Genomic DNA, 23,588 nt, shown 5'->3' on the forward strand with positions numbered 1-23,588 from the left:
AGATAAACACATTTATTCGCCATGGCGTGAAGGCCTGTTTGGGTGGGGGATGGCGTATTTATGTGTATACATCTGTGGAATAGGCACATAGCCTTACCTATATGTACACGTAAATACATATTGTGAAAATGATATAATTCTATGGTTCATCTATAAACATGGATAATCTATTCAGAGCAATACTGATTTCCATACTACTTTACTCATATATTTCATATACTGTATGATAGAAAAGCAGCTGATTCCATCTCCTCCATCCATCCATCTCTTTCTCTTTCTGAGGATATATATTTGCTCAGGGTCATTACAGCACCAGGACAGCCAGTCAGCCAGGCCAAAAAAAATCCCCAGGGGAAATGAGCTGGCTTTGCTCTGTCAGACAGAAATCCAGCAAATGGGTGCTCCACACTCAATCTTTTTTGTTTTATCTCACCAATATAATCTCAAGTCCTTGCAGCAAAACTAAACCTCTGTCCCTTACTGTTTCCCAGGGGGTTAGAAGAACAGAGGCCACTCAAACACATCTGCTTTCACGCCTGACTGGGCCGTACCAGCTGCCATACAGTCGGATTGCAGGTGAATCTCATTGTGTCCTCTCTCACGGTGGAATTAGTACAATTCTGTGGGTGTCATGTTTATAATTGTCTGTCACACTTGAAAGGGATTAGATCTAAACCCTTGGATATGCTCATTTTAGAATTCCAGGTTTATGTATGTTGTTGCTTTCTGTATGTGTCTTTTTTTGTGTTTGATTTGGCTGGCTGTAGTGAAATGGAGACGCTGTGCCACCTGCTGGTCAGGAATGTCACTACAGCAACAAAGGCTGATGAATGAGTTCATAATGCAGCCTGTGAGCTCAGCCACCATACTTAAGGGGATGTTTGGCTTTTTGAAACCACACAATATCTTCAGTTTTCTGTCATTTTATTACAAACAGGCAGTTTATACATCAGTATAACATCTATTAGTAAGGGAAATCAACAGGTTGGTTTATTAGCACCAAACAAATTTCTTTCTTTCATGTGCTTGGCATGCAGCATGTATTTAACTTTTCTCTATATATTTTAAACACATTTTATTTAAAAAGTGCTTTGCTAGAATGCAAATAGCAATCTGTACTTTTCTGAAAACATTAGAACACAGAACCTTTGATAATTGTCAACATATTTATGTGACCAATACATAAACCTATCATAATAAATATTTTTTTTTGATTGCATAGTTTGCAAGGCTAAGCTTCTACTTGGATGTGCAAAGATCAAACATACAATATGATGTCTTTACATCAACAGTAAAGAGAATAGAAAACAGCTTATTTATTGTGTACTGCATCAGCAACCATGACACATCTAAGCTTTACCTCACTCATTGAAGATGTCGAGTCTTTTCATAATGATGTCATAGCATCCAAAACTCAAGCTAATGCTCGTGCAGATGTCCAGAATTCAGAAACAATATGACAGCAACAGCTCGACCCAAGCACCCAGCGTCGGCATTAAACTGGGTTTCAAAGTGCATCAGACAGAAAAGAGCAAATGAGAGATGATCATATGTCTGCAGATTCTTGTTCAGCTTCCCAGTATTACAAAGCTCGAGCTTTAGCATGGGCCTGCAGGAGGGCGGCTGTATCAATGTGGGAACCTTGCATAGCGATGGAGAGTGCAGTCTGACCACGCTGGGGGACAAAAAGAGAGAAAAACAGGAAAGAAACAACTCAAATTAAATATTAAGTTAGATTGAGTGGACAAAGGCATGCATATGGTTAGTCTCGCGTTGCCTGACCTTCCTATGGTATGGCTAGTCCACACAGCATTCTGGGATGGGAGAAAAACGGGATCTGATATATTGGCATTTCTTTAAACCGATGACAATCTTCTTGGGCGGCGCTAAGCGCCGGACGGAGCAGCGGTGCCGCTGCAAAATAGCCTCGGGATAGAACTTGTTTTGGTGAAACGTGTACGTTCAGAGGTTGTTTTAGTCATGCAACTGAAAACTCAGATTGGACAGATAGTCTAGCTAGCTGTCTGGATTTACCCTGCAGAGATCTGAGGAGCTAGTTAACCATAATCCCCATAAATCGACCGGAGTTTAAAATTACAACACAAAGAAAGCGGAAGGTAACGGACATCCGGCAGAAAAGAGTGAAATCCGGCGGAATTTCCAGGGGCACCGGAGCAATCCTGAAAGTGGAACGTCGTGGCTATATAGCATATGGTAAACATACCTGCTAAACATGAGCATGTTGGCATTGTCATTTTCATGACGACGTTAGCATTTAGCACAAAGCACCACTGTGTCTAAGTACAGCCTCACAGATCTGCTAGCATGGCTGTTCTTGTTTTCATGTGAATAGTTGCATCAAGGTGCAGAATTATGGCTCCCAGAAGACAAATTAAATAACAAAACTATGTGCACGGTTGCATTTGATGTCCTTAAAATAAATAGGTTGAGATTTAATTTCATCAGACTTTAATTAGTGTAATTAATTTTGGGTTGTGTCAAGGTGAAACATGGTTTAGAGTCAAGATAGGACGCCTGTGGTTGATGGTTTCTCTCTCTCTCTCTCTCTCTCTCTCTCTCTCTCCCTGGTAAACTCTACTTTATATGCAGACTGTGTAAAAAGTAGAAGATACATTTGCATCCTCTCCTCTGCTCTCCTCCCTGCCTCCACTCGCTCCAGACTGGCAGATAAGGTACTGTTAGCGGATTAGCTCATCTCAGCCCAGGGAGATTTGTCTTACTGTAGCTTTGATTAATCCTGGGAAAGCTCTATTCTTCTGAATCCAAACTGTCAGTCCACCCACGTCCACACAGTGTGAGTCAAAACATTAAAGGTTTCATACATCTAAGCTCCTTTTTGTGTTCAGTTACGTGAATAGAAAAGTAGATATGCCGTTAGGTCAACAAACAACAGGATTTCACCCGAGAAATGGAGTTGGACTCATATGGACTCTATATTTCTGAAATATTATTTAATGGGTGTACTACTGCCTGCAGAACAATGTTTTTTGAGAATTCAGTCCAGTTAACTGTGACTCTTTTGGTATAATGACCAGGTACAAGTAATACTACTGACAAGACAACCTGTATCTCACACTAGTGGCAGTTAAAATGAAGACAAAACTTATTCTGGTTTCTCCGGTCAAAAGGTTAGAGGATTATATTGGAAGTAAAATATGGGTTTTCTGCAGTATCACCTTGTCAGTCAGGGTGAGGTCACACTGGCCCCTCTCCAGCAGCAGCCTTGCTATGTGTGTGTGGCCCCTCTCAGATGCGAACATCAGGGCTGTGGTTCCCTGGCTGTCCTGGAGGTTAGTGTCCGCTCCACAGCTTAGCAGCAGGCGAACCATCACAACCCGCCCATGTCTCACCGCCAGGTGCAGAGCTGTTTGGCCCGTCTGTGGAGAGGGACAAACAGCAAGACAGAGACAGACAATTTAAATTTAGAGATTTGTCAAAAAACTACTATATCTGTACTACTTTGTACTACCTGGCTGGAGCGAATGTTAATGTTGCTCAGCTCCATTAGCTTGCGGACCACCTCCATGCCACCTGGACTATCAGGCACCGTCAGTGAGGCCAGCATCACTGCTGTGTAGCCGGCTTTGTTCTGAAGGCTCACATCACTCACACCTGGTAAACAAAGAAAAGAGTAATTTTTTTTTCTGTATTGACAAGCCAATTATTCCTGTATACAAGCTCGTGCAACACACTACTGTTACCTGTGTCCAGTATCAGGCTGACGATGCTGTAGTTGCAGTGGGACAGGCTGTAATGTAGCACCGTGTTGCCGTTGTCATCAGCTAGGTTGATCAAGAAGGCCAGCAGTGAAGGTGTGGCCTTCTTTACTTCTCTCAGGTACACAGCCACCCTGCTAACCACTGAAGCCTCCTCTGCTGCCGCACTGAACCAGTGCTGGAACAAAATGACCAGGGCCTTCCTCTGGAAAAAATAGGGGAACATAGGAAGGATTTGGACAACACAGTGTATACTACATGTCATATTGTCAATAGTGAGACATCCAGCAGACACAGAGCAACATTAAAATTAATTTGGAGGAGTGCTTTTGTCTGACGGTCATACATACAGTAAGTCCAATATTCACTCTCCTTAAAGCTCTTTTTTGGTCTCCTGGCTCTTTAGCTGCTAAATGCTCCACTGTGTTCACCAGCAAGTTGCTAACTTTGTCTGTCTGCTGCTTGGTGTTGGGTAGGTTAGGTATGACTGCTTTATTAGAGCTTTTTTACTGAAAGGTTGTTGAGATCTGTAAGAGTAAATTAAGGCGAGACACGGCAGGCATAAACATAGTTTTTTATTTTTTTCACTGGTCAATTTTGAGATTTTGGGCTATTTGTCTTCTTCTTTCAGACTTGTGGTGAAAAAAATTCCAAAATACACATTTAGGTCATTATTTTACTACACTTTGTCTGTTTGCGTCTGTAGATTTCTCCTAAATTCAACAAAAGTTGGCGTTCTAAATCATCATGCTGCTCTGCGATCGCTGTCTGCACCCTGTCATGACATATACCGTTAGAAAGCTCTCTCTCTCCTGTACAATGTTGTTGGATACAAATATGGTAATTTCCTTTTCATCAGCAACCAACCGTGAAAGTAAAATGGGGAATTTAACTCAAAATGTGCAATCTCATTGGCTGATGCCAATTTCTGACGTGATTCGTTCAGAATTGTCAAGTGACGTGCTCTGACATTTCCGTAAAGTGGAGGGCCATAAAACCAAAACAATGAGCTCAAAGACGCTAACATTCTCCGTAGAGCTGAGGGGAGCAGCAGAGTTAGGTAATAATTATCTGTGGGTTTGTCGCTATATAGAAACCTTTTATATTACACACAGACAATGTACACATTGTTGATAATATTCAGAGCAGCTTTAAGATCAAATAAATGTTTAGTTAGTTGAGAAATTGTTCTCATTAACCTTAAGATATATGAATTCCATTACTGTAAATTAAATTAATTAGTTTATTTAGGTTAGATTGAGGAAGGTTTCTGTATAAGAATCAAGACTGCTTACCATGTCATCATTGGGGTTATCCATGTTGTCCATGTGATCTTTGAGGAACTGACAAGCAGCCAAAAAATCTGCATTCACTGTCTCTCTAGAAGAAAGAGCATGTGTGTATGTATGCATAAGGGAAGAGAGAATAGAAAGACATTTTGTCTCATAGCATTAGGAACATTGCCCCTTGAGATTAAACACAGGAGATATTCCCTAAAGAATAAACATCACCAACACTGTACTTTGTTCCGGTCCTCTCACCTGCCCCCGGTGGTGGTTTCTGAGCCAGAGTTCCCCTCCATCTGTTCTCCTGGGGGCTGTGGTCTCGTCATGGCTGTTTTCTCAGCTTCCACACAAGCTACGCCTCCATCTGTCCGCCCTGATCCTGCTCCTCCCGATATCATCTGTCCGTCTGGGCTCGTTTGACTCACTCCCTCCATCCGTCTCTTCTCTGGGTCTGCATCCACCTGGACAGCAGCCATCTCTGTAGGGCTGATGCTGCTCTCCTTTTGCCCGCTCTGATCCGCACTTTTGCATCTTTAAAAAAATAAATCATTGAAAGCAGAGCAGAAAATTTGAATTGTCAAAAATTCACATATTGTTCAAATGTCTCCAAAACATTACTACTTTTAGCATTTATAGCATCAGGAATCCACATTAAACACAATCAACCATTCCCTCCCCCCACCCTGAGCCCCAAGAAACCATCCTGGAAACCGCTACGGTCACATTTCCCATATTTTCGGACTATAATAACTTAAAAATAATAAATAAACTCATTTTGGAGGCTTTGGGAAATGGCACATGTTCACTTTTCTCCTTTAACTGACAATTTTCGAGAGAGTGGCATTCATTTTTCAATCCTAAATTATGATGTTTGACTTAGTCAGCACCACACAGCTAGTAGCTTAAATAACCCCAAGTTAGTATGTCTGTCAACCCAAACGATGGTTTTAAGCAATAATCAGAACTCTAAAGGTTGCTGAAGTCAGAAAGAGTTTTTTACTAACCCTTCATTAACACCCACAGAATGTAGGCTTTTTGACATCCAGGCACTTCTGTCAGTCCTCGTGATGGATTTAGAGGCTGCATGGAAGACAAACACAGAGGATAATGATGAAATATTACAACACAGCTGAACATTACATGCTCCAAATACAAATTTGTCATGGTTTATGGCTTATCATGGTACTTTTGGACACAATCATTTCTTCACAAAACACACACATTGATAAAGAAGAGAGTAAATGAACAGGTAAATTGTGGGCCTGAATTTGACAGTGGTACATCATGATGTAGCCTAAATGGTAACAGAATTAGATTTTCAGTATTGACTTTCAAATTGGAGCAAAAGAAAAACTTTTATTTTGACAAGACTTCTGTGCTGTGATACAAATGTGTGGATTTGACATTTTACACATTTAGCAACACTTTGAAGACATATAGAGTTTCTTTATTGAAATTAAAATGAGCTTGTGGTTTTTCAACAACAGCCAAAGTCCACACATAAACTTGCTCCTATTTCCTGTGTTGCTACAGCTGTTAGCATCGACGACAATTCCAGCTCTGTTATACACAGACTTTCCACTACACAGAGCTCCACCGGCTCATCTCACAACACTGAAATTTAGATAAAAAATACGTCTGTAATAACGTCTTTTCATATCCATAATGTTTGCCATTTTTGCAATTTAAGTTAAGTTTCTGTCCATGCCCACTGATAATTTGAAGAACTTGTTTTTAGAGAGAAGTGTATTGATTTCAGACTCATCTCCAAGGTTCATAGCTGCTATTTGGGCTTTGCATGCTGAGATTTCTGACACTTTTAAAAGGGGGAAGCTTTAAAACTAAAAGCAGTTCAAAACACCAAAAACCAGCTTTAGTGGGAACTAACTTCTCATGTGCTCCAGTAAAATAAAATTAGTCAACGATCATTCCCAACTAAAACTATGTTTTAAGTCAGATGTCACATAAATAAATACAAAGAAAAGTTCACCTTCAAGGGATAGTTGTTAAGACAAAAATGACTAAACTAAAGGGGTAGTTCTGCCTTGTAGCAGATAGATTGACTTCTTCTTTCCCATATATAAGTCCAAATCACAAAATTAAGATTCCATCTCCCTTCATATAATGTGAGCATGCTGCCTCTCCAAAAAGTCTGTAAGAGGGCAAAGCACAACTTTGTACAGCTTTGTAGTGGTCAGTAATTTTCAGTTACATAATTTGCTTTTAGATGACGCTTGTGGAATAGATGCAGACAGAGGGCAACCACAGTTAGTATCTTTATAATCAAGCTATGTTTTAATCATTAATGTACAATCTGTGGACTACAGTACCTCCATGCTGAATCCTCTCTCCATCACTGTGTCCATGCTGGGTATAGTAGGAGGTAAGGATGTCTACAAGTCCCATCATCTCCTGCTGCAGGGAGTTGACTTTAGGGTCTGGGTGCTTTAGAGGTTTACCCTCCTCTCCTGACTCGTGGTCTGCACACAAACACTCCCACTGCTGATCCAGAAGCCTCTTGATCTTCTTTATGTGGTGGACCACTACTTCTGTTTCGTCTGAAGCGTCTCCAGCTTCAGCAGACACTAGCGGCTCTTGACTTCTTTGTCCATTTGTGGTAACAGGTCTTGCATCTGGACTTCTGGACACTTTATTATATGGTTCAATGGACCTCACCGCTGTCTCATCTCCATCCTGGTCTACCACCACCCTCTCTGCACGGACCCACAATGCAGGATTCCTGATAAGGTGCTCCATCTTCTCATCTTTCCTTCTGCTCTCCTCCTGCTGCTCCCTCAGCAGCCCTAAGGTCCTCTGAAGCTCCAGGCCAGTCTCATGGAGCTTCTGCTCCAGCACAGCTACCTTAGCCTGCAGCGACGTCACCGTCAGCAGCTCATCCAGATCTGTACTAGTCCTCCACTCGTGTGTGGGATTAGAGTCTTCTTGACTGACGCTGTGATTTCTAGGAAACATGATGTGACTTTCATGCCGAGGCCTTTTGCTGTCCACTGTGCCGTAGTGGGATGAGGTGTAAGGGTCTGTGGTTCCATTCATTGAGGGAGGTGGCATATGTGGATTCAGGCCCAGACGGAGCCTTTCTCTTTCCTCCTGGAGGATGCAGATATGCGCCCTGAGCTCTGGAATCACCCTCATCTCCATCTCCAGCTCCCCCACACGTTCGAGGGCCTCTGTCAGGCGCCTCAACAGCCCTGAGCAGTCCTGGGGTCGAGGGCTGTCCGGTAAGTAGAAGACGTCTTCACAGGATGTGATTCTTTCTTCAAGGTGATCCCTCGAACTCCGAAGGCTGCAGGGGTCGTCTGTGGACTCTGATCCTTGTCTCAGTAATACTGTTAGTGGCATACTGGAGGCACGCAGGAGATGAGGTCTGATGTGCTCACCGAGAGGTTGCTCATCAAACTCCTTGATTCTGGCCTCCATGTCTGCCAGGGATCTGAGCCCTGTGGGAGAAAGTTGCGACCTGTGATCATTTGTCCAGGAAGAGTAGCCATGGTGATGACCGTCTGACAGTCGGGACCTGGGGCCAAGAGCTCCAGTAGATCCCCAGGGGCTCGAGCGGTAGCCAGACCCAGAAGGGTTGAGGTGCCTGGGAAGAGTGCTGGCTCTGGGGCCTTTGCTTCGGCGCTGGATGGGGACTCTTTTGATTGTGTTGCCTTTCTCTATGTCATCTACGTATTTTAGGAAGTCCAGGTCAAGTCGAAAGCCATAAGGGGTTTCCACGGAGTACGGGGGCTTCCCTTTGATTCCATTCTCTGTTGTTTTATGAGGCAAGATACATTAACATTAAAACAGTGATTTAATATCCATTGCAAATGTTGTAGAATTCTGTCAAGTTTTAGACTTTTCTTTTACCGTTTTGTCCTTCCATCACTTTTTTGTCGTCAGTCGTTCAAACAATTTGTTGCCATATTATCTGGTTGGACCTTTGGTGTCTGACAAAACAAATAAAATAAAATCATATAAGAGATGTAATTGAGCCTGCATTACATGAAAAACACGTTTGGACATTTTTACAAGTGGCAGAAGTATTTACTGTGTGGTTATCTAATAGAATAATGAACATATTCATGATATCTGAAGGGATAAACAGATGGATTTTGGCACTAACATTCATTTGAGGTTTGGCTGTGGAATGTTTGGTGGGAGACTCCATCTTAATTAAATGGCCAGATGCAAGATCACTATGAGAAGCAATAACCCTTTTTTTGTACTCCATTCACAATCTGCCTCTTGTTCATTCTCCCACAAGTAGCACAAAGCTCAAAACACAAACATTCAATTACGCTCAAGTGCTTTTTCTCTCTTCCTCCCTTCCATTCTCTTCTTTTCCAAAAGACTTCTGTTTTTTCTCACACTCTTATTGCTTCATTTCTTCCATGCATCAGCCTGCTATTATTCAACAGTGGCAGGCCTGATGTTCACTTAATTACAGCCCTGCCATCCAGGACGAGAGCTGAAAATAGCCTGGGGCTGTTAGGCCCAGCAGCTATGGCCAGCGGAGCAAAATATACTCCTACAGACATAAATACAGACAACTATTGTTCTGACTCACTACTTCCCTCTCTTCCTGGTCTCTCTGTGCCTACTACTAGGTCTACATTCTTCTGCCAGATCCTTGGTCTACTTTTACTTGAACTGTCTCTGACTGGATCTTCCCTTTCCTCTCTTTACAGTATGGCTCTGCTGCCCTCTGATTCTGCTGATTTTCCCTTCTTCTCTCTATATCATAGAGAATAGTCTATACTGTATGTAGTCATTGCTTCCCCTACCTCCTTCTCTCAGTGTCTCTCCTTTCCATCCTCACCTCTTCCCTCCTCCTTCCTGACCACCAGCCTCTGTGGTAGCTTGCTGTCCTCTTGAGGCACCGCAGCCACTGAGCCACAGCCCTAAACAATGTCAGCTATGCAGTAAACAGACAAACACCACCAAATGGCCCTGCTGGGAATTGTGACCGTCATTCACAGACTCTCTGTATGACAAGCGATAAACAGCAACAAATCTGCAATAAACAGATACGGATGCGCACATTTTCACCAGCTAAGATGAACACACTGAGGTATAATATGCTTGACATGTTGCAAATGTACATGCATACATGCAGGCCTCGCATGCACACTACGCATACCATGTCTGTTACAGTATGTGGGCCTTTCTAGTTTCCAAATGGGGGGAGTTTAACAAATAAGATGCGCAAATATTACAAAAATATTTTGGTAGTTCCAAGAAAGAATGTGAGCATTAAGCTAGAATGAAGTGCTACCACAGGGATCTGTATTGCTTGACATTTTCTGATACTATTGTCGCACATTTTGGAATAAAAACAATTCAGCAAAAGTTCTCAAATGTCTAACTTTGACTACTAAAACTACTAAAAAAGGATAATGTGAAGAAGAGAATGAATCTGAGTAACATTTGAGGCCAGATTTCGACAGTTTTCATAACATGATGCTCGGGACACATTATTTGGTACCAAAAAAGTAAAGTAGAAGTAAAAGTAAGTTAGTAAAAAGTCCGATATGCAGCGTCAGTTGCAATATATTCTCTGTATTTACCAAATATGGGACACTCTTGACCTAGTAAAAGGATTGATCATAATATAATTTCTTCTCACTGTACGCTCAGTTCTGTTGCCCTTATAGAAACCTTATACATGTGTTATATATTGAAACTGATACAGTATGTATGTTGTTGTGCCAGTGGGCTTTTATAATGTTGAGTGGGACCTTTTAGCACTCGATCTGACAAGTCTAAGTTTAGCCTATACACATGAGTGTAACACTAAAGTACATGTCAAGAGAAGAAACCCAGACATGTGTCTTCGTTTTACAGCGTAATAGAAGACTATTCTATGTCCTCCAGGTAGACAAACAAACTGTAAGGACAACAAAATAAGTCATTTGGCGTAGAGCTAGTGAGGCATTAAGGTGAACAAAAGAGCCTAATGTTGACTACATGCAGAGGCTGTATCCAGCATAGACTCTTTCAGTCAGCACTTAGAGCACCTGTTACTGCTGACATCAAGTTGAGAATGGCTGCAGTTCAAAAGAATGGAAACACCTTCAGGAAATTCTTTTACATTTGTGCTTTGAAGTAAAAGATGATTCAAGATTAAATAAAAAAAAAATTACTTCTACGAAATAATTGCACATTTTGGGGAACTACACATATTCATTTTCGTGCTGGATGTGTTTGATACCACTCTCTTATCTACGCTAAATATGAAGCTAAAGTTGGGAGACAGTTAGCTTAGCTTAGCTTTGCACAAAGATTGAAAAAAGGGGAAACAGCTAGCCTGGGTCTGGCTCTGGACACAACCTCCTGTAAAATCACAACTAAACTTGTTTTGCACAGATTAACAAATCTGATACCAGGTGCTGGTAGGCTGATTTTTGTACCTTTGGACAGAGCCAGGCTAGCTGTTTGCCACTGCTTCCAGTGTTTGTGCTAAGCTGAGCTAGCCATCTCATAGTTGTGGCTTCATATTTACCGTACAGATATGAGAGTGGTATCGGTAGTCTGTGTAGAAAGCTGTATAACATTCGGAAACAGAAATGTAAAGTTTTAGACTATTTATTGCCTGCTGTCAGATAAACAAATTCAAATTCAAACTGCTGTAGCCCACAAGTGTCTGACCAGGTTACCACAGAGGAAACAATATAGCAGAGTTAGGGTTAGGTAATTCCCCAAAGTCATTGCCTAACTCTCTCCACATTTCCGTGGCACAGGTTTTAATTGTGTATGCTTGGAGCAGTCGGCCCACCTCACAGGAAACCCAAGAAATGAAACGTGAAAAGTTTGCCTTACCCCAAACAGGCCCCAGCCAATGCTGCCTCTGCACACACTGAACTCAATCCAAAGTCAAGCATCAGAGTGAGTTTAAGTTTTTTTCAAAATCAAGGTTTCCTTTTAATCCACCTAAAGCTCTTGTGTTTTTTCCGTTTAGAAAATGTCCCCGTTTTTTAAGCAACCCCTTTTTAGCGTTCTTTTTATCTTTCTTTTCCCACAACAGCTTCTGTCCTCCTCTGGGTAAAATGTGTCACTTCTCACACAGACCTTTCAGACTTTCTGTATCAGCACAAACCTCATAATCACAACATCTCTATCCACAGCATTCTTTACCAAAGCCACAAATTAAATATGAACTCATGACACAGCAAGAGGGGCGACCTCCCAATGAAGTCATAATAGAAACTTGAAAACCTCAGATAAGGATAAATGGATCCTCTTAGATTTCAGTCAGTAGCAAGTAACATTTGGTTTAGTCACTGATGGTGCCAGCAAAGATAATTTTTAGCCATGCTAGCGGCATTGCTCTAGGGATGGCAGTGTTGGTTGGTTGTTCTGCCACTTTGTTCCAGACTGAAATATCTCAACAACTGTTTAATGGATTGGGGTAAAATTTTGTACAGGCGTCTTTAGGATAAATCCTAAAGACTTTGATGATCCACTGACTTTTCATTTCCATGAAATTTTCATCTCCACTATGATGTTGACATTTGCTGATTTGAGTAAAATGTCCCCAAAAATATTGGATGGATTGCCATGAAATTTAATACATATCCATGTTCCCCTCAGGATGAATTGTAATAACTTCATTCAACACCTAGTACCATGAAGTCCAAATTGTACTATGTCCAACACTTTGGTTTATGATCAAATACTTGCAAAATGAATAGCATTCCCATCAGCCTCAGCTGTATTTTGTGTTTGGTGCTAATTAGCCAACATTAGCCTCCTCACGGTGAACATAAACTTGCTAGCATTGCCATTGTTAGCATGCTGATGTTAGTATCTAGCTCAAAGATCAAAGCTCTAGCTGTGCCTTCTGAAAGTGCAGCCTCAGAGTCATACAGTCTTTTATTACAACTTATGGAATTACATACATTCGTCTTTATCATGTTTTTGTTTCCATAGCTTCACTTGGGGTGAACATGCAGAACTGTCAATGTGGATACTATCACATTGTCTCAGCCTTTCACTTGTACTCTATGTTTGGACAGAACAATGTTTTCACAAAGTTTTTTTTGTAACGTGTGGGTGGCCTTACTTTGAGACAATTACCATTGTCCTGAACTTGAGACCTTACAGTGAGAAACTAAGTTTCAGAGCTATCCCCATAAACTTTGCCTATATCTCTGTCATTCTGTCTGTACAGTATGTATAACTACATGTTCTGTTCCCGGAAAAATCATTCCTCTCCTCCACTTTTTGGCTGTACAGACTGTGGTTTTTTCCGTCACATAACTCTAAACCTTGTCTTCTGTTCGGAGTTGATTTAGAAACCAAAGCCAACTTCTTGGACTTGAGCTCCCTTTCCCCTCCTGCTCGATCTGTCTCTTCTTTTTTCTGTCAAACTCATATTTTCACTCACTGTCTCATAAAGACTTCCTTGAAATCCCTTAAGTTCTATGATCTTTTTTCAGTTTGTATGTTTTAGTCTTGGGATTTTGGACCCGCTGGAGTCCTGGTGGTTGTCCAACAGCAACAGGGTGAGAGTTGCATTGTGGCATCTAAGCCTCATTGTGTGGTATGTGGAGCCAAAGTTCATAGTATGAAACAGCTGCCAGGGGCTTCATGCAAGGAAGAAAACTATGGTATGTTAACATGGCAAGGTTATAATAGAAAGTGTGCTGCCGTGTGTGTGTGTGTGTGTGTGTGTGTGTGTGTGTGTGTGTGTGTGTGTGTGTGTGTGTGTGTGTGTGTGTGTGTGTTCTTTCTATACAGAGTATATTACTTTCTATTTCTATACTAAGTGTAAATAATATGTAAATATAATTCAACATTTAATCTTTAAAAAGCAAAGTAATTTCCAGAAAGTCTGATTAGTATTCAACATGGGCCCAGAGGTCCACTCCACACAATTTGTTAAATCACTTCAGAGTCAAAAGCTTTTCTGACCCTGAATGTAGATCGGCCTGTCTCGAATCAAAAGACTTTCAAGGTCAACATTTTGCATCTCGGCTTTGATTAACTATCCAATCCAACAGAGATGAAGATTAAACCAGAGCTTACCTGGTGACATGTCTTCAACAGTTTTCTCCACTTTGTCTTGCTGATGTGAGGGTGTGTTTGTCAGACAGTCCACTACAGTCTGCTCTCAGCTTAGTTCAGCCTGTTTGTTCATCTGTCTTTCTCCTGAGAAGGCAGGGACGTGCTGTCAGGGAGAGTGGCATGCCGCGGCTGTTTGGTAAATGCCAATGTGCAGCCCTTGCCATAACAGAAGCTGGGTTTGCTTGTGTGTAAAAGAGAGCACGGAGCAGGGAGGGCTTGTGAGCAAGCCTTCCTAGGGTACCTCCTGTCTGACGAGACTGACAAGTGGGAGGCTATAGGCATACAGAACCACGCCTACTCCTTCAGACTGCAGCCAATAGGTGTTTAGAGGTGTAGCCGGCCGGGAAAGACAGCAGCTCTTCTGGGACCCTGGTGACAACAAGTCAAGATATGGAGCATCTGACATAGTGTAACAGAAAGTACCAGAGTCACCTTACTGTAACGTCCAGAATCCTCTCAAATAACATCAGTGACCACGCAATGCCTGGTAGACCTCGCTCGTTCAGAATGTGCAACCCTACCCAGTGTTATGTGGTCTCTGTCCTCTATAATCAAGTAAACAGGGTTGGGGGGCAGAGGGCTTGGTGCCATCCATGGGGGTTAATTCTCTCTTGGTGCATACCTCTCATTCTTCATGGATCCTCTTTCAACCCGCACCCAGCCTCTTCCTTTGGGGCACCACCATCATGCCAGAAAAGCCTTTCCTCTGCTCTTTATAAGGGCAGTGGACAATACGTCACAACTGTCTGTTCTGGTTGTCTGTCCTTTATCACCAAAGTTGTTGTGAAAAAGAGAGAATTGCTTTTGTAGCCATGCAAACGGCACAGTTCTAGGGATAGCAACGTCTGTTGGACTGTTGGTATGTCCACCACTTTGGTCCAGACTGAAATATCTCAACAACTATAAGACGGATTGCTGTGAAGTTTTGTACAGGCATTCATGGTCCCCAGAGGATAAAGCCTCCAGACCCTAGTGTTCTCCCAACTTTTACTCAAGCACCACCAGCAACTCAAATTTTTCATTTATCCAGTATTGGATGGATTGCCATGACATTTTGTACCGAAATTTATTTTCCCTCAGGATGAAATGTAATAACTTTTGAGATCCCTTAACTTTACATCTAGTGCCTTCATCAGGTCAAATTTTGAATTTGCCCAACACTTTGGCTTATGACCAAATACCTGCAAAACAGCCTCAGCTGTATTTTGTTTAGTGTTAATTAGCAAATGTTAGCATGCTAACACACTAAACTAAGATGGTGAATCGTCGTAATCACCTGCTAAGCATCAGTATGAAAACATTGATCAATTGTGAGCATGTTACCACAGAGCTGCTAGCATTGCTCGACTCTTTCTTTACTTCTCATTCCATTTATTTTCTTAGATCTTATGTTTACAGTTCATCTATTTCTTTTCTCTATATCTCTCTCTCTCTCTCTATCTATTTTTTGTGTGTCTATGTTTGTGTTGCAGCTGGCTCAGTGTGTCTCTTCAGGCAAAGAAAAATGTGTTTACTATCACATATAGCCTATGTGCAGTGAAAACTGTTTAACCCAGTCTCAAACTGGCAGCATCCAACTTAAGCCCATCTTGAAATTAAAATAAACTGGGCAATGGTAATAAAGGGTATATGACATGATGAGGCGGGAGAGCCACTTGAGGAGCAGCTGCAGCCACCGCCTTGTGCCCCAGCACCGATGGAAAAGGAATTAGCAAGAATTAGCGAGAACTACCCCTTTTCCATTACCCAAGCAGACAACTGACTCCAAGAGGGATTGTGGTTTGACTCGAGGGAGGGAGAGAGAAAAAACAATCTTTATTGGACCAAAGGATTGCTGACGGACTGACCACAAACTGCAGAAAACTTGGCCTACAGTTAAGGCAAAAAATCTTGGTCTGCTCAAAGGCAGTTTCAAAGAAAGATTTAGAGTTGCATCATATTTGAAGGGGAATGCAGAGTAGGGACCTTTAAATAAAATACTTAAACTATTAGTTGAAAAATGAGTCATTAAATATTAACTTACACAAACAGACGCTTTGGGCCACACATACAACCCCCCCCCCCTCTCCTCCCTGCTGCCTCCTGGTGGAAAGTAGCTGAAGGTAAGTTAAATACTGCCAGGAGGGATGTGCTCTTTTTAGCAAAAATCATGTGATGTTTTTGGAGGCTTTAAAGGAGATTCATTTTCAAATTGTGTCAGTAATTCTAATATCCACATGCTTATTTTTTGGCTCAATGATTTCTTTGAGGAGTTGGGCATTTGAAGGACTGCTGAAATAACAAAACACAAAACAGGTGGAAATGTTTAAGGTATAATTCAGTCCACCTAAAGGTCTGTCACAGCCAACATCTTCCCCCATTTGATGTACGTTATGTAACTGTGGCGTAGTCAGGGGAGTTACAGGTTGTGCTGTAGCTGCATTGGCTACAGCACAACAGAGACCCATGACTCAATAATGTACTTTTGACCAGGAGGCTACAGACCCTTGACGACAGAGGTTATTTGAAATTAAAGATGCATAAAGTCTTACAGTAAGTAAAGCAGCTGGAATTCATTTGAGTCAGCTGCAGGTTATAGGTCTATCAGTATTACTGTTAACATTTATGTTAAGGTTGAGGCTGCAGTAAGTAGAATATGTTTAAGAATGGTATAGTGCTCCAGCTGATCTGTGTCATACAAGGCATTTAATAAAATCAGTGTTCAGCTCACTAGTAGCAGAAATCTACTGAATGTGTAAACAAAAAACTAGTTGAAGAAATAATGTGGTTTATATTCTTTGTCAATAAGGCAATGTTCATGTGAGTCATGTGTGTATACAAGTCAGTCACTATCACTTTCTAAAAATCATCTACTAACTAACAAACTTACTCACTTTTTCCATGACAGAACATAAATTTAACTCATGAAGGTGATGGTAGATGTCATTGTGGGTTCAAATGTATGTTTTTGTAGGTCATTGCTCAAAACACAAGTGGATTTTAGAAGGTTGATATTTTATAATTAAACATCTACAGTAGGATGTATAATGGATTATTTTAGTATTTCATGATATTCATCGTTGGCTTACATATTTAACACTAGTATAGGCCTATATCTCTTTCTGGAATCAAAGGTTAGGACAGTTATCCCAGTTCACTGAAAACAAAGCAAGGAAATGTGGATTGACCTCAAAAATGCCAGCTGCATAAACATTATTTGTCTTAGGCAGTTTGAATGAACAAGTTAACAGTCTGTTTGTATCGTAGATGAATAGTATTTTGCAAAATAATTACAACTTGTCACTATGTTTTAGCAGCAGCCAGAAACTAGCAGTAACTGTAAGAGCTAAACCCGGTCATGGTGCTGCATTTGTCTATTTAGGCTGACAATAACCAGCAGAAGAAAATGTCACTAAACTAAATCCTATTTAGTCCAATGTTTAGAGAGAGACAAATGCACGTGCATTGTCATGCTTAGAAGCAAATGACTTTCAGATCAGTCCTAAGTGTACAAAACAACCCAGGACCGTTTGAATAGATATTGCAGAAGACTTGCTTCAGCAGGTGGCGAGTATTGTACAGTCTGATGGCTGTTGGTGAAAAAACAACCCCCTTGGGTGCTTTTATTTTGCCCTTGAGGTAGATGAAGAAAGCGTTGAAGCTTCTGTGTAGCTGCATCAGATTACCATGCCGTTTTGCACCCATGGGATTTTGACTTGCGTACAGTGTTACAGTGTGTGTGTAATTGATTATATTATAATTAGTAATAGTAATTGATATATTAATAGGCAATATCATTTTAGGACAAAATAAACCGGTGAGGAAATATACTGTACATTTTGTGTGTAATCCATTTGGATTACACGGCCCCTTTACTGTAACTCCCAATGCGTGTGTCCCTTACTCTTTGAAGCTAGAGTGCAGCTGCTGTGTCACAGGTTTCATAAGTGTGGGCCACTGTGCACCTATACATTTTACCTTCCAGAGAGCAGGGCTGCATGCTGAAGTCAGGGCTGTGGACTGTGTTTACTGTGTGCACACACTCATGCAACCCTGCTCTCATATGGGTAGTTAACATTTAACAGAAGAGAACGTGGGTCATCACTCCATGTGGATGGGTGATTATATCTTACCTGATACTCCTACTTTTTGTAAGGGAGATTTACGGTGCAAATAATCCATGTTGCTTGATTTAATTGTGAGCAAAATTTTTTTGTTCCCTAGTGATATATTACATGCATCTATACAGTACTTACACATCACCTACTCACTACTGTATCAAAATAAATGAAACTAAACGTTGAAAACTCATGAACATGTAAGTCATATTTCTCAATTGATCCTATATGTAAACTAGGTCCTCTTCCTGTTAAAATAAACCAGCCACACAACATTAACAGGGACCAGCCCTGGCCTGCAGCACAGGTTACTAGAGGTCAGTCGAAAACACTATATCACACTGTCCTGGCTGAGAGGAAAACCTCTTTAGTTTAGAGTCATTTATTATGAATAACAAACTATTTCATCATTATTATTATTTAACTGTGGCTTATCATTGCTGCAGTGGCGAGCAGAAAAATGAAGTGAAGTCAACCCGGTGTGTGCAAGTAACATTCAGTTAATGGAGCAAAATTTAGAAATGGGTTGAAAATATGTAGGACAAAAAAACTCCACTGTAATGCATGATACATTTACAGCATTCAAGTAGGTTGTCAAATCATTAAATTTCCTTTTTGATTAATGATGACTAAATATTAAACTGATGATATCAAAACAAATTATTAGGTCGGAAAGTAACATATTTTCAATTGCTTTGTATGTGTGGCACATATTGCAGAACAATACAGTTGACTTGACTTGAATTACTGATAATCCACTCAGCAAGAGGAAACTACATCATCCATGTTGTTCAGATTAACAGGTTAATCATTGACCTGATTCCAGACAGTGTGTATAAAGCCCAGGATCCTCCCTGTTTGTCCGGTCACAGCTGAGGGAGAGGGCTGCCAGTTGTTCACCTAACATCACCGACACACAGCTGGAGAAGCAGCTCGACAACAAAATGAGAATTACACTAATTCCATTATTGCTGGCCCTGGCTGCTGCCTGTGTGCCTGCCCTCTGTGGCAACGAGAAGCAGCCTGTCCCCCAGCCCGAGGCCCCGGTTGGAACCCGTTCCCACTTTGCTGCTCTGGACGATGTGCGTCTTCTGGCGAACGGCCTCCTTCAGCTGGGTCAGAGCCTGCGGGAGTTTGTGCAGAAGACAAAGGGACAGATAAATGACATCCTCCAGAAGCTTAACATCTTTGACCATTCGTTTTACCAGCTATCAGTGCTCGCCAGTAAAATTAAAGAGGAAGAAGAGGAGCTGAAGAAGACCACCGTGGTACTGAAGGCTAACAGTGAAGAGATCAAGGGCCTGTCTGTTGAGATTAGCTCCAAAGTGGACAGCATCCTGCAGGAGAAGAGTCGGTTACAGAACAAGGTGGATGGGATGGAGGAGAAGCTGCGCAGCCTGACACATGGCCTGGTGACGAGCGAACAAGTGGGAGAGATCAGTAGTCTCAAGGTGAGTCACCTGTTTTTATTAAGCATGGTGTCTTGTTGCTGAGGTGAAAACACCCTTTCAAAGTGAGTCACCTGTTTTTATTAAGCATGGTGTCTTGTTGCTGAGGTGAAAACACCCTTTCAAAGATCATTAAGATACAACATTAAAACCTTGACCCATGAACCCCTTCTGGGTGGGATGGCAACTTTTCTTTGTGCAGCCTATTATATATAGAGTGGGCACCCATATATAGAGGTTTACTCCTCAACGCAGCAGGCCGGGGTTCGACTTCCGACCTGCGGCCCTTTGGCCCTTTGCCCCCCCCCACCCCTCTCCGCTTTTATGTCTTCAGCTGTCCTGTTGAATAAAGGCCTAAAAATGCCCAAAAATAATCTTAAAAAAAGAAAGAAAACTATGCTTTGTTTTTCATTTGTTCACCCAACGTATGAATACAGACGCTGAGTATTATGCATGATATTAACAATTAAATAACGCCATGATTTCAACTTTCTTCCCTTATCAGGAGCTGATCCACAGCCAGGAGCGGAGCATTACGGAGCTGCTGAACGCTATGAGGGAGCAGAGTGACCAGCTCAACCACCAAAGGATTATGATCAAGACTCTGGAGGAAAAGGTAATGGACGGAGACGCACGTGATGTCAACTATATCACTCTATTGCATCAGAATCAGAAAAAGGTTTATTGCCACAATAAGTACACTTATGTGGAAGATATTAAACATTAATATGAAATAAACAATAAATACAGAAAACAAATATATACTTATATATAACTATAACTAACTATATATATATATATATATATATATATATATATATATATATAACTGTTGCATAAGAAGGAGCTGTCCATGTTTTCATAATCTCAGCCAGGGCCTCAGTGCTATAATAATACATTAGCATTTTCAAAATTCAAAATTTATATTGTTGCTCTAAAATATCTCAAAAACTTTGGAAAAGTTCTACTTTTGCAGAATAACAACCTAAAGATTTTTTAATGTGTGGATTGCTATTTAATCCTCGGTATTTCTGCATGGTCAGATTGAAGATTATGTCTGTAAACCAAAGTTTTACCAGAACTACTTTCCCCAGTTTACAGTCAACACATTGACCCAGGAGACAATTGAGAGGATGCCTGAAATCCTGAACAGCGAAGCACCAACCCTCACCCCTTATCTGACCTCAAGCTCTACCAGCACCACCGACATGATGAGTAAGATATATAATAAAAATGTTGAGACTGATATTCAATATAGGTAGCTTTAATTTGTCATACACTATATCAGCAAGCCCAAAGGTCATGTATTAACTCTTTCCTGCCTGGTACATTCACAGTTTCAGATCTTACTTAGCAATCGATTATTGTCTCCTGCACACATTATTTCTACTAATGCAGCTGATATGGACTGTTGACTGTATGGTCTAAAGTGCACTTCCACTTCTATCTGCTCCAGATTACTCCTTTACAGCTAATCTTTATTTAGGGGTTTTTAAAGAGTGACATTATGTTTGTGGTCATTTTTGAAATAGATCTGCCATCAGACTGCAGTGACCTGTTCAACAGAGGGGAAGGGGTCAGCGGCGTCTATGCCATCAGACCCAACGGAACAGAGCCCTTCATGGCCTTTTGTGACATGAGCAAAAGTACTGTACTGTCCCACACACATTTAACTTTACCACAGCACTAGTTTTTATTTATTTATTAAAGATGACATTTTTTCATTATTTTCTTTTGTCTTTGTTAAGTCTATCTTTTATCTTACTTAAAAGTGTAATATTTTCCCATGAATTTCTAAAACATTTAAAGGCAATTTGAATGCAGTGCAGGAATGGCGGATTCTGCCACTAACAATGAAAACGTATACAAATAGAAGTAATTACAGTATTTAAATACATTAAATAGCAAATGCTGAAAAAAATGTCTACTATATCAGTATTAAACTAAGGGATTCCATTTTAAGGGTTGTAACTTTAAATTAAGTCATCAGTTTTTTTTCTATTTAATCCATTTTAGATCATGGAGCAACAGTCATTCAGCGAAGGAGGGATGGTTCAGTGAATTTTGATCAAATCTGGGACAAGTATGAAAATGGGTTTGGAGATTTTCAAGGTGAGAGATGCTATTCCCTTCTCGAGACTCTTAAGCGCAGTTACCCATTTGACATTGGAAAATTGATTCTCTACTGCCAAATTTTAAATTACTTGGCGTATATATTACGATTATAACATTTGCAATTGTATAACCTCTGTAAGCAAAAGTATGCCTGCATCTCTGTATTCAAGTTGTTGTACATAACTTATTTATCAAAGATGCTTATTAAATCATGTCAGCTCTGACCACTTAATGATGTCTTTCTAACAGGGGAGTTTTGGCTGGGTCTCAGGAAGATCCACGCTCTAGCCGCTCAGGGAAACTCTGTCCTTCACATCCAGCTTGAAGACTGGAAACAGGGCCGGCACTTCATAGAATACAGATTTTACCTTAGTGGTCTTGAGAGCAACTACAGAATTCATCTCACGCATCTGTCAGGAGATTTGGTGGACCCCATGAGCAACCACACAGGCATGATGTTCTCCACCAAGGACAGGGACAATGACAACCACCAGGACTCCAACTGTGCCCACAACTACACAGGTACAACAGGTACACATGTAGTAGACATGTTTATCTAAATGTGATGCAAAGAGGGGGATTAATGAATACTTGTCATCCAATTTCATTTGCACAACATGTCATCTTCTAGGTGGATGGTGGTTCAACGCCTGCGGAGAGACCAATCTGAATGGGAGATATTTCCACATGAGACCTAAGGGGCGCTCAGAGAGAAGGAGAGGGATTCAATGGAGGCCGGGCCAAAAGGCTTCTTACTCCCTCAAGCTCACTCAGATCTCTGTACACCCTATGGCTTCACCCAGCACCACCTACTCCACTTCAGCCTCATCTGAGACAGGTGTCTTTCTGAGATCCAGCACCAGAATTCTCCTGTAAAATTTGCATTTAACAGTGGCCTCTTCAGGACAGTCTTGGAAATGCTTCCTTTGGGCCAGCCATAGTTTAAGAAGGCTTACGCCTTCTACACACTGGATGCGTGACATTTCTGTTGCGTGTCAGTTGCGTTTTCTATGTCTTTACACACCAGAAACGTGTGTCTGACGCGGCGCTGATGCTGCTAGCCTTGTCTGTACACATGTATGTTTCCCATTGATAAACTGCACTCAAGCAGTAGTATACTTCATGTTATTAACATAAATATATACTGATTTGATTACAGCAAAGACAACATCGGCAGTATTGACGGCAAAATAGGCTACAGAATATTTTGTTCTGTATTGACAGGTGCAACATTTGAAAATCGATAATTATTTATTATTATTATTTTAAATTACATTTATATCTGCATTTATGTTAAAACCTAGAAACTTTCCAACATCAAAATGTCATTTATGAAATTAATTTGTGTCAAAATGACATATAAACATCTTTTCCTATTCTATTTTGTCTGGAAACGCTTCCAACACGCTTGCGTGTCGCGTGAAAAATAGGCTTTGGCCCTATTTTTAGCACGCACGCATGTCACGCAGGCAGTCCGCAAGCTCTAACCTGTTAACATGGGAGCCAAAATAAAAACGGACATGCCACGCAGCTGACACACTCACGCCACGCATCCAGTGTGTAGCTGGCCTTATGAACAGAGGTGTCAAGTTCCAGTACATGAAGTCACAGAGGACACTAAATAAGCTTTAAAATTCTGGATGCTGTTCTGTGCTAAACTGAGAAAGCCAAAATAATGTATTGCTGCCTAAAGCCAGGGTAATCTCTAATTGAATAGAACAATTGTATTGTGAAATCTGAAATACACTGAAATGCAGTTAGCATGCAATATATCTTAATATATCACTCACTGTATCTCAGAGGTCAAAGGTTATGGAGAAGAAATGAAAACATACA

The 23,588-nt window shown here is 41.1% G+C and overlaps 2 protein-coding genes across 4 annotated transcripts; one reads left to right on the forward strand and one right to left on the reverse strand.

Annotated features, from left to right (window-relative positions):
* Positions 1 to 942: 942 nt before the first annotated feature.
* On the reverse strand, positions 943 to 14,322 carry LOC114565485 (KN motif and ankyrin repeat domain-containing protein 4). Of its 3 annotated transcripts, none has more exons than XM_028593556.1 (10): positions 14,054 to 14,322; positions 8,894 to 8,973; positions 7,354 to 8,793; positions 6,028 to 6,103; positions 5,279 to 5,554; positions 5,033 to 5,117; positions 3,723 to 3,942; positions 3,491 to 3,633; positions 3,198 to 3,398; positions 943 to 1,675 (listed from the first exon to the last, which is right to left on the reverse strand). In XM_028593556.1, exons 2-10 carry the CDS (start codon positions 8,907 to 8,909, stop codon positions 1,583 to 1,585), a joined length of 2,550 nt encoding a protein of 849 aa, XP_028449357.1. In that variant the 5' UTR covers positions 8,910 to 8,973; positions 14,054 to 14,322; the 3' UTR covers positions 943 to 1,582. The 3 variants fall into 3 exon arrangements, with proteins under 3 accessions (XP_028449357.1, XP_028449359.1, XP_028449358.1); XM_028593558.1 differs by lacking the exon at positions 14,054 to 14,322 and adding an exon at positions 11,846 to 11,927; XM_028593557.1 differs by lacking the exon at positions 14,054 to 14,322 and adding an exon at positions 9,811 to 9,919.
* A 2,673-nt stretch (positions 14,323 to 16,995) lies between these two features.
* LOC114565984 (angiopoietin-related protein 3) lies at positions 16,996 to 22,628 on the forward strand. Its single transcript, XM_028594325.1, has 8 exons — positions 16,996 to 17,001; positions 19,062 to 19,640; positions 20,143 to 20,277; positions 20,759 to 20,852; positions 21,170 to 21,283; positions 21,654 to 21,749; positions 22,002 to 22,274; positions 22,384 to 22,628. Exons 1-8 carry the CDS (start codon positions 16,996 to 16,998, stop codon positions 22,626 to 22,628), a joined length of 1,542 nt encoding a protein of 513 aa, XP_028450126.1.
* The last annotated feature ends 960 nt before the right edge of the window (positions 22,629 to 23,588 follow it).

This window comes from Perca flavescens, chromosome 12, assembly GCF_004354835.1.
Source record: "Perca flavescens isolate YP-PL-M2 chromosome 12, PFLA_1.0, whole genome shotgun sequence".
Lineage (NCBI taxonomy): Eukaryota > Metazoa > Chordata > Actinopteri > Perciformes > Percidae > Perca > Perca flavescens.

What these genes read in the sequence shown, in the direction of transcription:
- LOC114565485 (XM_028593556.1), bottom strand. An exon ending in GAAACCACCACCGGGGGCAG is followed by an intron (nt 5,118 to 5,278) that starts GTGAGAGGACCG and finishes TCTTTCTTCTAG; the next exon opens with AGAGACAGTGAATGCAGATT. An exon ending in TTAACATTCGCTCCAGCCAG is followed by an intron (nt 3,399 to 3,490) that starts GTAGTACAAAGT and finishes CCCTCTCCACAG; the next exon opens with ACGGGCCAAACAGCTCTGCA.
- LOC114565984 (XM_028594325.1), top strand. An exon ending in TGGGTTTGGAGATTTTCAAG is followed by an intron (nt 21,750 to 22,001) that starts GTGAGAGATGCT and finishes TCTTTCTAACAG; the next exon opens with GGGAGTTTTGGCTGGGTCTC. An exon ending in CTGTGCCCACAACTACACAG is followed by an intron (nt 22,275 to 22,383) that starts GTACAACAGGTA and finishes GTCATCTTCTAG; the next exon opens with GTGGATGGTGGTTCAACGCC.